This window comes from Staurois parvus, unplaced genomic scaffold (assembly GCF_062004578.1).
Source record: "Staurois parvus isolate SC_StPar_1 unplaced genomic scaffold, SC_StPar_1.0 ptg000019l, whole genome shotgun sequence".
In the NCBI taxonomy this organism is placed as follows: domain Eukaryota; kingdom Metazoa; phylum Chordata; class Amphibia; order Anura; family Ranidae; genus Staurois; species Staurois parvus.
Window position 1 is genome coordinate 24,277,532 of NW_028317815.1, and position 15,595 is coordinate 24,293,126.

Here is a 15,595-nt window from a genome sequence, read left to right on the forward strand (position 1 = left end):
AGTTGAAAGAGATTCTAACCTCATAAAACCTAACTCTGTGTAGGTGACAGAATCAGATAATGTCTGGTAAATCCATTTTTCCCCTATGTCTCATATCTTGGAATATGAGAGACGTACATAAAAACCGGACACCTCGTCAGATGGCCAATGAGCAGACGAACAGTTTGATGGGTCACTCGCCTTGTTTCGGACACTCAGGGAAGCAGAAACATAGATCTTGTGAACCGTGCAGTATATAATTTCATAATTCATATCTAATTAATCCTCAGACTTGTCTGCATAATAATCTACCCGCGGGTGGACTGTCACTTGTGCAGATGAAAAGTTATAAGCAAATATGGGTTATGGGAGATTTTTGCTCTAGTTGAGGCATCCACCCATATTTCCACGCCCTAAGTGGAGATTGGCCCTTGACTGCAGAGCCACCCCCCTGCTGGGGACTTTAAAACAGGCTGTCAGGCCTAAGAGGAGGGAAGTTGAAGAATTCTCCCATTTTTTCCATCGTAACATAGGGAGATCAAAGCACCCTTCTGCTCTGAAACTTGGATCTGCTAACCCAGGACTTTGGCAAGTACTTTAACCCTTTCACCTCTCTCTGATACTTCTTTGCTGTGCTATGGTTCTTTGTATATGTATATATATAACTTAGTTACATCTTTGTTCTATAAATATTTTTATTGCTCCTGTTTGACCTTTTAGTAATAAATCTTTCTTTCTGAAAGTGTTGAACTGTTTCTATAGCTCTGTATTGCAACTCACGAATTCCTTCCTCTAAAGAGACGATACTGTGGTTGTTTAAACCTCTGTATAAGCGGCCTGCGGAGCGTTTTATGCAGATGATTATCTCATTCATTATAGTGTTATAGCTGATAACGCCGAGTTTCCTCTTTCTCTGTACAAAAAGGAGGTGGTGGCAGTGTGAAGGGTTAATTGCGTAATTAACCTGACCCAGTAACAATCGCTCAGGCTGCCGGTACATCGATCTGTATCCATTAGCTGGAAAATCGTTATGCAGGGTGCAGCTGGGTGTGGCATTGTTACACACGTCACATCGCGGTTTTAGATCGGCTAGCCCTTCTGTCACGAGTTTGGGTGAGAAGGCCTGGGGTCTGACGCCATGATCGTGACAAGTCCCTTCTTGGTTTTGTTTCTGTCTTCATCAGGGTGGACTGACCATTTGGAAACTCAGGCACTGCCCGAGGGCACGGGGTCAGTAGGGGGCCCCATGAGATGCTCCTGGTACCTTTTTCATAGGCTTTTTTGAGTTTGGGCAAGGGCACAGGGGCCCGATGATCCCCTATTGCCCTGGGGCCCCATGAGTTGTCAGTCCGCCCCTTGTCTTCACTATGATAAATCTTCCTGTATATTCAGTATTTAAAAATTAAATTGAACAATAGGTTAACATCATCCCTCTTCCATTTGAAATGGTTGCTCAACCCCTAATTAAATAACATTTTTAACTTACAAAGGCAACTATGTAGCAAGAGCATACAGTATGTTAGTCTTTAAAGTGGAACTTTAGTCAGAAAATGAAGTCATGCTAGATTACTTTAGGCTGGCCCCTTTTACAGGTATACCTATGTAAGACATTATAAAATAAGTGCCTATACTGTTTAAAATCAGGTAACATGGTATCCTACTCTGCTCTGTACATACTCAGTTGCTCTCTATTTTTTGGCACTGTGCTGAAAATGTAGAGACTAATCTGCCAACAAGCCTAAACATTTAGTGCTGCTCAAACACTCTGGGCTTCAGCAAAATGGCAGCCTCAAGCAAGAAGAAATAGGAGCAATGTCAGAGCAATTTAAAGCACACACTAATTTTGGTAGAATAATTAATAATGTGGAAAGTAGGTTTCTTGCAAAAGAACATTATCTTTTATTAAGTTGTCATGGGTAAAAATCTGCTTTAAATAAATCCCTGAATTCCAGTAGGGACCCTTGGGTCCTAGGTTCAGGTTGAATATGGAGCTTTGAGGTGTGCAAAAGTAGAGAATACACCAAGCCTGTCAGCACCTGTGGTAATGAGCCCTTGTATATACTCAAATTGGGGTTCCCCAGGGCGTGGAGTCTAAGCCCCAGCCTGCTTCTTCACCAGAGCCCCTGATGGTGGGGATGGACTTGCAGCAAGCTGGGACCAGGTCGCGGCCTCCAAGTGAGCCCAGCTGAGGGGACTGATCGCGGGAGCAGAGTACAATGGAAGGAGACAAACAGAAATCCAACAGACTAGCCGAGGTCAGGACAGGCAGAAAACAAGCACAGTCAGAGAACGAAGCCGGGGTCGGTACACGAGTAATCAATGCAGGCAATAGCAACACACAGGAGCTCAGACAACTAAGAAGCTGCTCAGGCAAAGTGGCCTAGACTGAGCATGTCTTATATAGGCAGGCAAACAAGGACGCAAGCCAGGAAGTGATGGAAGGGAACAAAATAAAACCCAGACAACAGCAGACGACATCCATAGGTGAGCACAGACAAACACACATGTGAAAGGGATCAGGAACAGCACTGCAGCAACGAGGTAAGAATACACAAACAAGAAACAGCAGGCCAACTTGTGACAAAGCCCTCTTTCAGATCTAATCTAAATGTCAATTAACTGTCAAATTCTAGATTTTCTACTGTTCAAGTTCTAGAGCTGGACTGTTTAAAGTAGTAGTAAAGGCTATTTTTTAAATTAATATAAAAAAGATGTTAGACTTGTCTGCTATGTTCAATAGTATTGTATATAGTTGAATCTTACCTCCTCCTTGGCTGTAGTCCCCTGCTGGTGCTGTTCACGCCACCTTCTTTGTAGGTGCTCCCTCAGCAAGCCATGCAGGTGAGCTCTTAAGCCAGGCTGTATGTGTCCATAGACACATACGGCATGGCTTGGCCACACCTTCTGCTCTCTCCTCACAGAATTTGACTAACAGCAGCAGGAGAAAATAGAAAGAGAGAACAGCAGCACCACAGACAGGACAACGTTGGATCAGTGGAAGAGTCAGGTAAGTGTTAGGGAGGGTAGTGGGGAGAAGAGGTATTGGGAGTTTTTTTTGTTCTTTTTTTACCTTAATATAGAGAATGCATTAAAGTAAAAAACATTTAAAGTTTATAACCACTTAAATCACAGGGAATTGCACTAAAGCTGGCCATACATTGATTAAAATTGGGCTGGTTCAGCAAGGATCGATTGAATTTCAATCAGTGTGTGGCAATCCCTGCTTGAAAAATATTGAATGTTTGATTGACTGCTATTGAAGGGACATGTAAACTTTTTCTCATTCAGTGCATACAGACAATCAGCTGCGGCCACTGATCTGTGTATTCTAACAGTAGAGGGTCCCAGGGTAAAAAAAGTTAAGGGCTTATTTTAGACACAACAAAACGTGTTTACATTTTGGAGGAGATTAGGGTGTTCATTTTTGCTGTTGGGTACAATTTATGCTCCAGTATAAAGCATTTCCCCTGGTGTGTGTTGTGTAGTAGCACTGTTTTTTTTTTAATCTATTGAAATGTCAAAAAATGAAGTTTCAATGAACTCTATGCACTGCAATGCTTTGACTTGTGGTGATGGCAGGGCACATAGAAAACAATTATTTTATTTTTTTTAACATTAATGATTAGTATTAGAATGTATAACAGTAATTTATAGTGTTTAGTAAAATTTGACAAAACTGTATTCAAATCAATCCCTAAAATGCTCTTGCTAAAGAAAATAAATATACTGGCTTTGTTTTTTTTTTTACTAAGGAAAGATATTTGGACATCTGGAACCTTTTTTTATAGGTAACCTTGAAATTCCTTAGAATAGTAAATCTCTCAAACATCTATTTTCTGTAATTTACATGTTAGGACAAGGTTTAGATTTTGCTATGGAAATTCAATTCTGTTGTAATATTAAAAGAATGCATACCACAGAAATTAGAATTTAGGCAGTGTGACATGTTGGGACATCCTTGTTTACAAAAAAAATGTATTTTTAATTTCTTGAAATTGTAAAAAAATAATAATTGTACCAAAGACAAATAACATCTAAACTTTCTTCTTAAAGTAACTTCAATATGTAAAACTTGCCAGGCATTGTGCATAGATGATGGCATTGTAAAATGTTATGATCAAAACAATAAGTATAAACTTAGATAAAAAGCAGACTTCTCTCATAATGTTTTAAGATACAGTGAGGGAACAATAAAAAAAGAATGTATTTCATTAAAAAAAACAGCAACACAGTAGTATTTATAGTGGTTGTAAAATTTAAATGTTTTTTAGCACAATGCATTATCTGCATTAACGTAAAAATTATTTTACCTCCAGCTCACCCCAGTCCCCCTTAAATACTTACCTGAGCTCGATCTCAATCCAGAACAGTGCCTGAGAGCAGCTCCTCTTTCTCTCTCTCCTTATGAGACTCATATGCAGCAACTGGAGCAATTGGCTTCTGCTACTGTCAATCAAATCCTGTGAGGAGGGAGTGGGGGTGTGACTGAGCAATGCAGTGGGTGTCAATAGACACACACAGCCCGGATCGAGATTGAGCCAGCACAAGTGCACTTGGAATGGAGGAAGAGCGCCGACAGGGGACTCCTGAAGAGGAGGTTTGGGGCTACTCTATGCAAAACCATAGTACAAGGCAGGTAAGGATAATATGTTTATTAATTAAAAAAAAAAGAACTTTTACAATCACTTTAAGTATCTTATAAAAAAAAAAATTTTTTTACATTAAGGCAATAATTTTTGCCTGTGAAATTGGTGTCATAGTTATTTAGAAGCATATTAAAATATAAAGCCTACTGGAAATACTGTAAATTCATATACAAAAATAGTAAGATTTCGAAAGATGCATATGTTGCTGTTTGGTGCTATCTTTCATTTTTACTCCTTGCAATTAAAACTGACAGTTGAAATCTTGCTGCTTTGGGTAATACCTGCAATTCACATCCACCATTCTTATACTGTATATTTTGGGCTTTTAAAACATCTCTGTTTTCTCTGTTTCCTGGCAGTTCGAAGCTAAGGAACTCGATTTAAGGCTGTAAAGAATTAAACAATTAGAAGACTGCTAGGTAGAAAAGAACACGCTTACTGGTGAAAGTGTTTTTTGAAAAATACTTTTGTATTGTCACCATGGTACTGAAACAAACAGAACAAATTTGTATAAAAGTTTATGAGCATTTCCTGCCCATAAGTTCATAATTCAATAGAAAATTATAATCAAATGATATTCATTCTCCAAAATAGCCTTTGAGAGAATGCATGTTAAAGACTCATATTCAAGCTGACATGTTAATTCAAAACACTCTTCTAGAATACCAAAAGGGATCAGAGCATGAAAAAGTAAACCCTTGTTGCCAGAACTGGTTCAAGAGAAGTAGAAGCTGTACAAAATGGATGTGCAGCAAATTCAGAAGTGAAATAAATTCATGAATAAGTCATCCGTTACATTCTTCCATACTGCACATGTATTCAAGAATGTAATAGTATTGGTTATAAATTCATGCTGGCTAAATTCATTTAAATATACTATAATTTGAATTAAAAAAACCCTTAAATTATGGTGGCATTATGGTGTCCACCTCCTATTAAAAGTTAACACTGCTATAATATATCTCTGAATAGCATGATACAGCAGTTCACTTACTTTTACAGTTAATGACAATGGCTATGCTGTGAACGTATAGTGATATGCCACCATGTGTAGTACTACAGTATTGCCTCTGGTAGGGCAATTTGAAAAATTATCAAGTTACTTCCTATCAAGCCACATTCTCATTTGCTGCTGGGCTAGTGAAGAATCCAAAACACTGCAATCTACAAGCTCCAGTGTTCTTCTGCAAACATGCATTCTCTTTTGTAACTCTTGCTGAAGGATGCCAGTGACTGTTTCCATCTTTTTTCTTCCCTAGTATGGGTTTAAATGTCCACTATGCAGCATATAGATGTGGCCTACCCTAATAAAGGTCAACCACATGGTTCCAGACCAGTGATGTTGCATGGCCTTCCTTCTATAACCATATTTAAAAATTTCCTTCAAAGCAAAGAGGGGTGCAGGGAGACTCAAAATTAGACTATTTTAGATAGTATTGGCCTTTGCTTGAGTACTTACTAGCCTAGGTATTTCATACTTCAACAGGTAGATAAGGTATCCAACTATGTCTTCTCTACTTATGTGTCAACATTGGATCAAAATTAATTTCAACAAAGTTTCTCACTGTAAAGTCAAGAAAGTTATATCAGGATCCTCTCATATAAGGGAGGAAATAAGATCTCCTGTTAAGGTGCCTGGCTTTAAGAAACTTGAAGTTTGGTTGGACATGTCTAAAACACACATTTACAAAGATCAATGCATTCTAAATATAAAACAAACAGACGTTTATTTTTGTATTAAAGTAGTTTATTAAGATCAAGATTACAAAAATACAAATATAAAGAGTTTGTGCATCTTATTAGAGCATTTGTATTATATAAAACTCATAACATAACTATTCATTCACAAAACCCCTTTATATCATTTTCTAAGCCATGAATACACCATCAACATTTTTTTATTTTTTAAAAGAACGTGAAAATATAACATCCGTTTGCAAAATCATTGGTACTGTTGGTACTAGCTGGTATTATCCATGAAAATTTACTACTGTTTTGTCTTCTCATCTCTTTTAAAGTTTGTTCTTAAGCAATACGTAAGACATGGAATGTGCTACTAGTTTGGTATCAGAGAACTTCCTAATAGTGTATTCAAGAAAGAAGGTGTGTGTGTGTGTGTGTATAAGGAATTCTTATGTTTGCAGATTCAACGTGAAAGCCAAGCATTGAGAAGTTTCCTATATTTTTCTATTTCGTACCCATTACTGTCTGTCATTAAGTCTCTGGGGTTGATTTACTAAAAGAGAGAAGCCTTGCTTAGCAAAAGGAATGATAACTTAGTGAAAAAAGTCTAGCTAATTTCAGTTTTTAAAAAAATGAACTTTGCCTTTTATATGAGCACAGCATCCCTTTAATTACTAAGCTAAGTGAACATTCTTTACCTTAGAATATCAAGACCATTAATTCATGAGAAGGCAAAGAGGATAGCATCAATTTCTCAAATGCTGACAGTCTGGGTTGGAGAGCTTATGAGGAATTTCACTATGCTGGCCCTGCATGTTAGGACTGTAAAAGTAAGTATAATTTTACGTACAAGATGCCTCATCACACACACATAATTAATAGTAGTGGACAAGAAACATTTTCCATTACACTGAATAAAAACATGTGTTTAGAGGCACCTTTTTTCTCTTTTTTTTTTAAATAATCAACGTCGGAAATTAAATTACATTTCAAATACTATAAGTTTATTCAGACCATTCTAAACGACGCTATATCCAGCAAAGCTTGAAAATTTTCTTTTTATGCTATAAGGAGGTGTAAGGGCTGCAAAAGTGTCTCTACGATCCAGTATTGTACATTTCAGTCTGGTTTTAGAAAGAGGTCTTTTCAGAGTTTCAATTTTGCAGGATATGTGATTTTGTTATGTTATTGATATGTGCTATAAATATTTTAGGAAAAAAAGTTATCTTTTTGTAGACATTAATATGTCACATGTTATTAAAGAAAGAAATTAGAGGCAAATGTTGTACTTATATTATTGTATGTGCAGTTGGATACCTGAACTGGACAGACTGTGTTATTATTTGATTGCTATTAAGTAGGGCATTTTACATTTACATACAGCACATGTAATAACAATAGATGGCCTAGTTTTAAATTCATAATTTTTTTATATTTTGCTACAAATATATACATTTTTACATATAGCATTTTACTACACATACAGGAGAGTACCAACTAGTAAATGACAAGCTCTTGCACAGCAAGAAGTAAGATTACATATTTATCTATATACATAATACTGTCATGAAACGCGAAAAGTAAATTTTAGTTTTAATGTAAAATAAGCTGAAAATATGCTGCATATGTTAAAAACGACTTATAAATCACTGATGTTTACATTTCCTACCACGTGTAGTACATTTATATGTCTGTGGCAGTTTAAAACATGTTTGTTTATATCTTAGTTTCTTATGGTCTCAGCATTATACCATGAGGTACATTCATTTTATTCATTTTGTGCTATAATTCACTTATATTATTGTGAAAATAATTTAAACGGTGCTCTTAAAAATTATGTTTTCTAGAAAGTGCCTATAGGCTCAAACAATATTGAAAGTATTTATTATTAAAGTTCTCATTTAAAGAAATACTAATTTGTATCTGTGTCTAAAAAAACTGGAATCTGTTGTGTTGAAGATTGATGTTTTGCGTGGCCATAAACTAAGTGAACCTACCATTTCCAAAACACAAAGCTATTCTCACTTTTCAATGGGTACTTACACAATTATGCTTTAAAGCTGAATATATTCAGGCAGATATAATACTGTATATGTGCAAATGAATGCATCTCTGTATTCATTAACATATTGGTAAGTGTATTTAAATGAAGACTGTGTAAGTACCTGAATGTAATTCAATATCAGCTTCTTGCAACCCACTATACAGCAGAGCTTGCGCTGGGATAGGGAGAAGCAACGCAAGTAATCTCAAAGTAATTAGTTGTGCTGAAATGCTCATGCGCTAGCAATGGGCTGGCTAAAGAGAAAGCAGAGTGGTACTGAGGTTAGCTTATCAGTCTTCTTCACTTTTTACTGCCCAGTCTTGGGGAGGGTCCTGGGGAGGAGCAAGACTTGCAAGTGCTATTTAAAATGGAACTAAAATTCCCACGCAAAAAAGTGGCTAGAATGTAATTTTTGGGGGGTAAAACAGACTTTTTAGGTTGCTTCTGGCAAAAGATAATTTTACTTGTCTACCAACCACTTTTTATTGCAGTGCATGTACAGTGTAGTGTACAGTCCTGGCCCATTCTTGGCATCTGTTATATAACAAAAATGGAGACAGGTCTGGGTAATGTAACCCTAGCAAGCTGCCTAATAGTCAAAACAAGAAGATTCCAGACCCAGAAAAGGATGAAAAGGCGATGGCATTGATGGATACAGAGTGACAGTGAGTGGCTTCCATCTTGCTGGAGGAAAGCACACCATGATGAAAATAAGTGTTCCATTATATGTAAGAATGCTAAGGCAAATTTATTCTCTCTTGCCAGTAGGGTCTTTGCTGTGTGGCAGAGCTATTATTAGAGCTGTATCTCTTCCATCTGTGTATTTAGTAGTTTTCCTGGAGCTAAGTATTAACTCTTTTTACTTGTTGTTTAATTAATTAATTTATAGTATATCTATTATCAGAGGTGTCCCTAGGGTTGGTGTCACCCGGTGCAGTAACACGTGGTGTCACCCACCAAGAGAGGAAGGAGCGGTGCCAGTGTAGCGGTAAAATGAGTATCCCAATCCCTGAAAATATCCCCTGAAGCAACTGCGCATGTGCCGGTTTCAGGCCAAAGAAGCCGATCTCCGACACAGAGCTGCCACAGTTAACCCTGCACAGGCTGCAAACCGCTGAACCTATATGGGGTTAACTAATCTTGAAACCCATAGTGATGCTCGGGATCAGCTTCAGCGGTTTGCAGCCTGTAAGGGGTTAACTGTGGCAACTCTGTGCTAAAGTTGGAGATCGGCGATTGACTTCTTCGGCCTGAAACCGACACACGCGCAGTTGCTTCAGGGGATACATATCTTCACGGGTCCGGGATACTCATTTTACCGCTACACTGGGGGTAGCTGTCACTGTGCCGGGAATCCGGGATCACTCCAACAACTGGCCAGGACCTTCACAAAGCCCAGAAACTCTGCTGGCATCCTGCTCCTGCACCCCCTGTAATGGTGTCACCCAGTGCTGCCCACACCCCCTAGGGACGCCACTGTCTATTATCCCATTGAGTGTCAAAATATTAATGCAATTGTACGTTTTTTTAAATCCCTAAACTGATTGCTTTCATAAAAGTCTATGTACTCTGTTGCATATTTGTAAATACAACATATAAATAAATACATTACGTTGCCTTTATAAACTGCAGACTAACAGCAGACGTGTTTGAAACAATTTATAACTGTGAAGTAATTTACAAGACCAATCATTTTGCACTGTAATAATTGAGGCAGATTACTTTAATCACACATTACTGTGAGTTAATGTATCTGCATAGGTGCATAACTGTGACAATAATAATTAATTCATGTAAGTTCAGTATTTATTGTTCAATATATTCATTATATCATAATCAAAGTTAGGTAATTGTGTGGCAATGCAAATTACTTAATGGTATGCTTTTTTAATATACTTGCCATTTCTAAATAGAATAAAACACAAGAGAAAATTTCACACATATTACATATTAAAAATGGAACACTAATGCCACTGCAGTCCAGGAAAAATATAGGTAGATGATAACTCATTTTAGCTGGCATGAATGCAACCTGGATTTAATAAATTTATGTACCAAGTATCAATGGATTGACATAATCAGGGTTTGCTACTATTGACTGTAGAATTTTACAATGACCACGCATGTTTCAGTGTGAGTGTTCTATAATCTGGTTGTTAATAATCTAGTTTTACCTACAAAAATGAGCTTCTGGGCATTTTTCAATGAGGCATGTGTTTTTGTTTTTTTTTATTTAATAAAATATATTGTTATATTTGTATTACCCTTGGATCCTAGATCTCAGTCCTAGATCCATGGGAAATTACTTGTAATTTATGCGTAATATGTATAAAATGTAATATGTATGTAATATGTAATGATATATACAAATTTTTGGCTGTGCATTTGGACTGCAAACAATAAAACTGTCATCTACTATGGGAAAAAATTTTTTTTGCATATGTTCCCATGTACCCATAGCATTGGATCTTGCTACAGTTAACTATAGTATGGCTGCATGCTGTAAGTATCTGCATTTTGTTCACCTCATTGTTCTTTGATTTCGCAATGATAAATGAGAACAGGTTGGCTGTTATGCACAGTACAAATTGTGGACAACACAGGCAATTTCTTTCCTTCAGTTCTTAAATATGTGGCACTCACATATATGTATATGTGTTACTAACATTGTATGCACACTTACTAATGCACTCGTTAAGCTAAAAAAAATCAGCTGTGCAGAAAAAGAATGGCAGTTATCCCACTGATAGCATTTCCTATGCAATGTAATCTTTACCATTATGAGTCTTCCTCCAAATTAACATGTATTTGTGTTAAAACCGATTACCAAACAATATTAGTGACAGCATCAATGTATTCACTGCAAATACTGTCCTATTTAATCTGTGCAAAGAGCAATGGGGATGTTAAGAAGCAATATACAATAGCAACCAATAAAGATTATCAACAAACATGACTGTAATAACACGAAATTTAACTGGTTTCAAATGGTTACTGCTAGTGATGAGCATGCCACTGATTTGCTCCACTAGATAGATATTCTTTACCTACCCAACTTGTGGTGAACTGTTAAAGGGGTTGTTTGGCCCTTTCATTTTCTCCAGTCAGAATAATGAAGGACCAGGGGTGGACTGACCATTCGAGCACTTGGGCACTGCCCGAGGGCCCGGGGTCAGTAGGGGGCCCCATGAAATGCCCCTGGTACCTTTTTATAGGCTTTTTTGGGTGTGCTTTGATTGTGGGCAAGGGCACAGGGGCCCCATGATCCCTTATTGCCCGGGGGTCCCATGAGTTGTCAGTCTGCTCCTGGAAAGGACTTAGCGATTATGATTTTAATTACAGATGGATGACATTGGAGGATTATAGGAATGGATTTCCTTGCCCATGTGGCACAACTGTGATAATAAAAAAAATGTAATATCCAAGGCATGCTATATATGATAGCACTTCAATATTTGGGCAGGAGACAGTATAGTGCTTTCTTATAAAGGCAGTCATGTCACATGAAGTGAATTCTGGACATTAGTTCTCTGCAGTACTGAGGAATTGGGAATTTTTTCCCCCATCATAGTGTATACACATCTCATAAATGATGCCAGAGACTTCTAAAGGGCCTAAGGGGCTTTTTGTCAGTTCACTAACAAATGGAATTATTTTCTACCCAAAGTTGCCCTGATTCGCTGGTAATGACCTCTTCCGCTTGAGCGGATAGCTCAAGCCATTCCTAGTTACTCAATTTTGCACATACTTACATCATACATCCTTATACGGAGGACACTTTTTAGTTGCCTTTTCAGACTTTTGTTAAAAAGTGGCAAGTATTTTAAGTTATGTAAACAAACAAAAGATTTAAGCATCCATGTGCAATTTGTATAATTGCATATGCTGCATAGTTTTGAAAGTGAACTTTGAGAGCCATGTTGAATTCTGGTTCTTTTATTGGCAGTTTCTTGATAAAACTAAAATAATAACTAAAATGTGATTTAAAGATATGTTGAACTTAAAGTGTTACTAAAGCCACAACAGTAAAATCAGTCTGTATATGCAGTAAAGCATGCTTGATATACGCAAGGTGGAACCTAAAGGGTTAATCCTCTGCATTGTGTAAAAATGCTGTTTGATCCTGACTTCTCTGATCCTCTTCTTCTTCCAGTGTCTCCCTCTTATCTCCTGATAAGACGTATTGTGTGGAGAGATTCTGCACATGCTCAGTTTGGTGTGTATTGCCAGAGTGTTTTTTTTTCTTTTTTCTTGGGAGAGTGCATGTGATCAGCACAGGGTCCATCAACACTGTCCAGACAGAGGTCATGGGTTTTGCATCCTCCTAGAGCAGAAAGAAAACTCCTCCTACAATCTTTAACCAGTGCTCTGCTGAACACTGATAGAAATCCCAAGAATGCTTTAAGTGCTGATAAGAAAAGGTATTTAGCAGTTTATTTTTACTAAACTAATTGCATTTATGTGTTCTCTGTACTGGGGGAGACCAGATAGAGTGAATGCTGAGTCCTTGGTTTAGTAACACTTTTAAAGTGTTACTAAACACACAACAGTAAAATCAGGCTGTATGTGCAGTAAAACATGCTTGTTATACTCACTGTGGAACCTAAGGGTTTAATGCTCTGCATTGTGTAAAACGGCCATTTGTTTCCTCTGCCCTTCCTCTTGTTCAGGGGTTTTGCATCCTTCTAGAGCAGAATGAAAACTCCTCCTACAAGCTTTAACCAGTGCTCTGCTGAACCCTGATAGAAGTCACAAGACTGCTGATGAGAAAAGGTATTTAGCAGTTTATATTTACTAAAATAATTGCACTTCCATGCTCTGTATGCTCTGGGAGATCAGATATAATGAATGAATGGTCCTGGGTTTAGTAACACTTTAACTTGTAGTCATGTTTAGGGCGCTAGTTCAACAAAATTAAATACAGAAATGGCACCTACTGTAACAATTTGGCTCATTAAATAAAATGAACCTTTAGAGCAGCAAAAGTCTATGTAAATACATTTTATCCCTATTGTTCATAGAAAAAGTTGTTCAAGTATACTCAGGAATTACATCACCACATTGTCTACATATCACAGTTCATCCAACATCGACTCAACAACAAGAAATTGTGACAATAAATTAAATTTAAAAAAATACATTTGCAAACCTTGCTTATCAAGTTCAGGCAAATAATAACTGTAAAAGTTCTTCTGTTATAATTATGGAGTTCTGTAGGTTAATATGATCTTGTGTATCCATTTTGCATAGTATGCCACTCTGACAAAAACAACCGGCCTGTTTTGAGAAGCACATCCACGTCCAGGTATAATCACTCCTTGTACTAGATCTGTTCTGTTTTCCACACAAACAAGAGGACCACCATAATCTCGCTAATTAAAAACAGTGAAAAAAATGGTCATAAGTAGCAATGTAAAATATACTTTGTCAAATGTATACAGGACTATACAATATGGTAAAAGAGTCCAAAAAAAGTAGTGATTCTGACAGCTCTGATCCAAATGGTCTAAATTAATGGATGGTAAAACAGTAATAATATGGTGTTTTTACTGCATGTTCCATATCATAACTGCTCTGTCAGACAGTATAAATGATGTGCAGTTTTATGCACATAAAATAGAACCTCCTTCTTTCGGATGTTGGGCATCCTATCTTATAAATAGGATAGGCAGCACAACTGAAGGAACTTATGGCAGATTGATAACACCTCTGCTATTTGTGGCTTAGCACTGTCCGCTTGCAGCAGGAAGTGTTGTTACTGGCAGGATCATCAGAGAAGAAACTTTAGCAATTTTTTGTGAATGTATTGTAATGAAAACTGTATACAGTGAGGCATTTCAGCATTCTTGAAAATAGAGTTTGGATTTACATACACTTTGGAGATTTACTAAAACTAGAGCGTGCAAAACCTGGTGCAGCTCTGCATAGAAACCAATCAGCTGTCAGGTTTTATTGTCAAAGCTTAATTGAACAAGCTAAAGTTAGATGTAGATTGCCTATCATGCACAGCTGCACCAGATTCTGAGTGCTCCAGTTTTAGTAAATCTCCCCCTGTAAAGTGGAACTTTAATCAGAAAATTAAGCACTGATAGATTACATCATGATGGCCCCTTTTGCAAGTATAGCTATTTAACCACTTTCCCACCAGAGGATTCACCCACCTTCCTAACCAGGTCAATTTTTGCTATGCAGTGCTGCATTGCTTTAACTGACAATTTAGGTAATTTTTTTCCCCACAAATAGAGCTGTCTTTCGGTTGTATTTGATCAGCTCTGCATTGTTTTATTTTTTGAACTATAAACAAAAAAATGACCGACAATTTTGAAAAAAAACAAACAATATTTTTGACTTTTTGCTATAAAATATATCCAATTAAAAAAACAAAAAAAAAAAACAAGTTTCATCATAAATTTAGGTCAATCCCAACATGGGTAAATTAATTGGTTTACAATAAAGTTATAGCATTTACAAAATAGTGGTATATATACTGGAATTTTTTTTTTATACTAGTAATGGTGGTGATCAGCAACTTATAGCGGGACTGCAGGACTGCGGTGGGCATTCTGACACTGGGTGGGAACTAACTGCCACTGACATCCCCAGTGACACTAATACAGTGACTAGTGCTAATAAAAAACACGGATGCTGTACATATGACACTGGGCAGGAAGGGGTTAACTTCTGGGACGATCAAAGGATTAACTGTGTGCTGTATGTGTTTTACTGTGTCCAGTATGTTGTGTTTTATTAGGAAGACATGCTGTTTTGTATCTCTCTGCTGTGCATAGAGATACAAAGCAGCATGTCCCTGCTGGCCGGAGAGAGACCTACAGTATGCAGTTTACACACAGGTCTCTCCCCTGTCAGCTTTTGTTGTGATTGCTGAGTGCTGGTCAGGACCCTGTGATTGACATCTCTAGCCACCAATAGTGGCGCGGGTAGGGGGGCACACGCTTGCGCGTGCCCCCTACTGGGAAATGCAAATCATGTATATATACATAATTTTGCACAGCCCTGCCACCCTGTAGTAGTACTTCTACTATAGGGTGGAGGGCAAGTGGTTAAAACATTAAAAATAAGTGCCTATACTGTTTAAAATCCAGTAATGCTTTGTCTTACTCTACTCCACATGTTCAGTTACTCTCTATTTGTGACAGTGTGCCTAAAATCGGGGCTACCAGAGGCCGATCAGCTGGAAGCTTCAAGATTTACTGTTGCTGAAGGGAAAGAAAGCAAAAGGAAT

The 15,595-nt window shown here is 37.5% G+C and overlaps 1 protein-coding gene across 2 annotated transcripts in view; it reads right to left on the reverse strand.

The window, feature by feature from the left end:
* Positions 1–6,350: 6,350 nt before the first annotated feature.
* HGF (hepatocyte growth factor) overlaps positions 6,351–15,595 on the reverse strand; it is a 184,853-nt gene continuing 175,608 nt past the window's right edge. For both annotated transcript variants that reach the window (XM_089685857.1, XM_089685861.1), the window contains exon 18: positions 6,351–13,724. In XM_089685857.1, the coding sequence (XP_089541983.1) occupies positions 13,554–13,724 (171 nt within the window). In that variant the 3' untranslated portion in view covers positions 6,351–13,553. The remainder of the gene's footprint in view (positions 13,725–15,595) is intronic.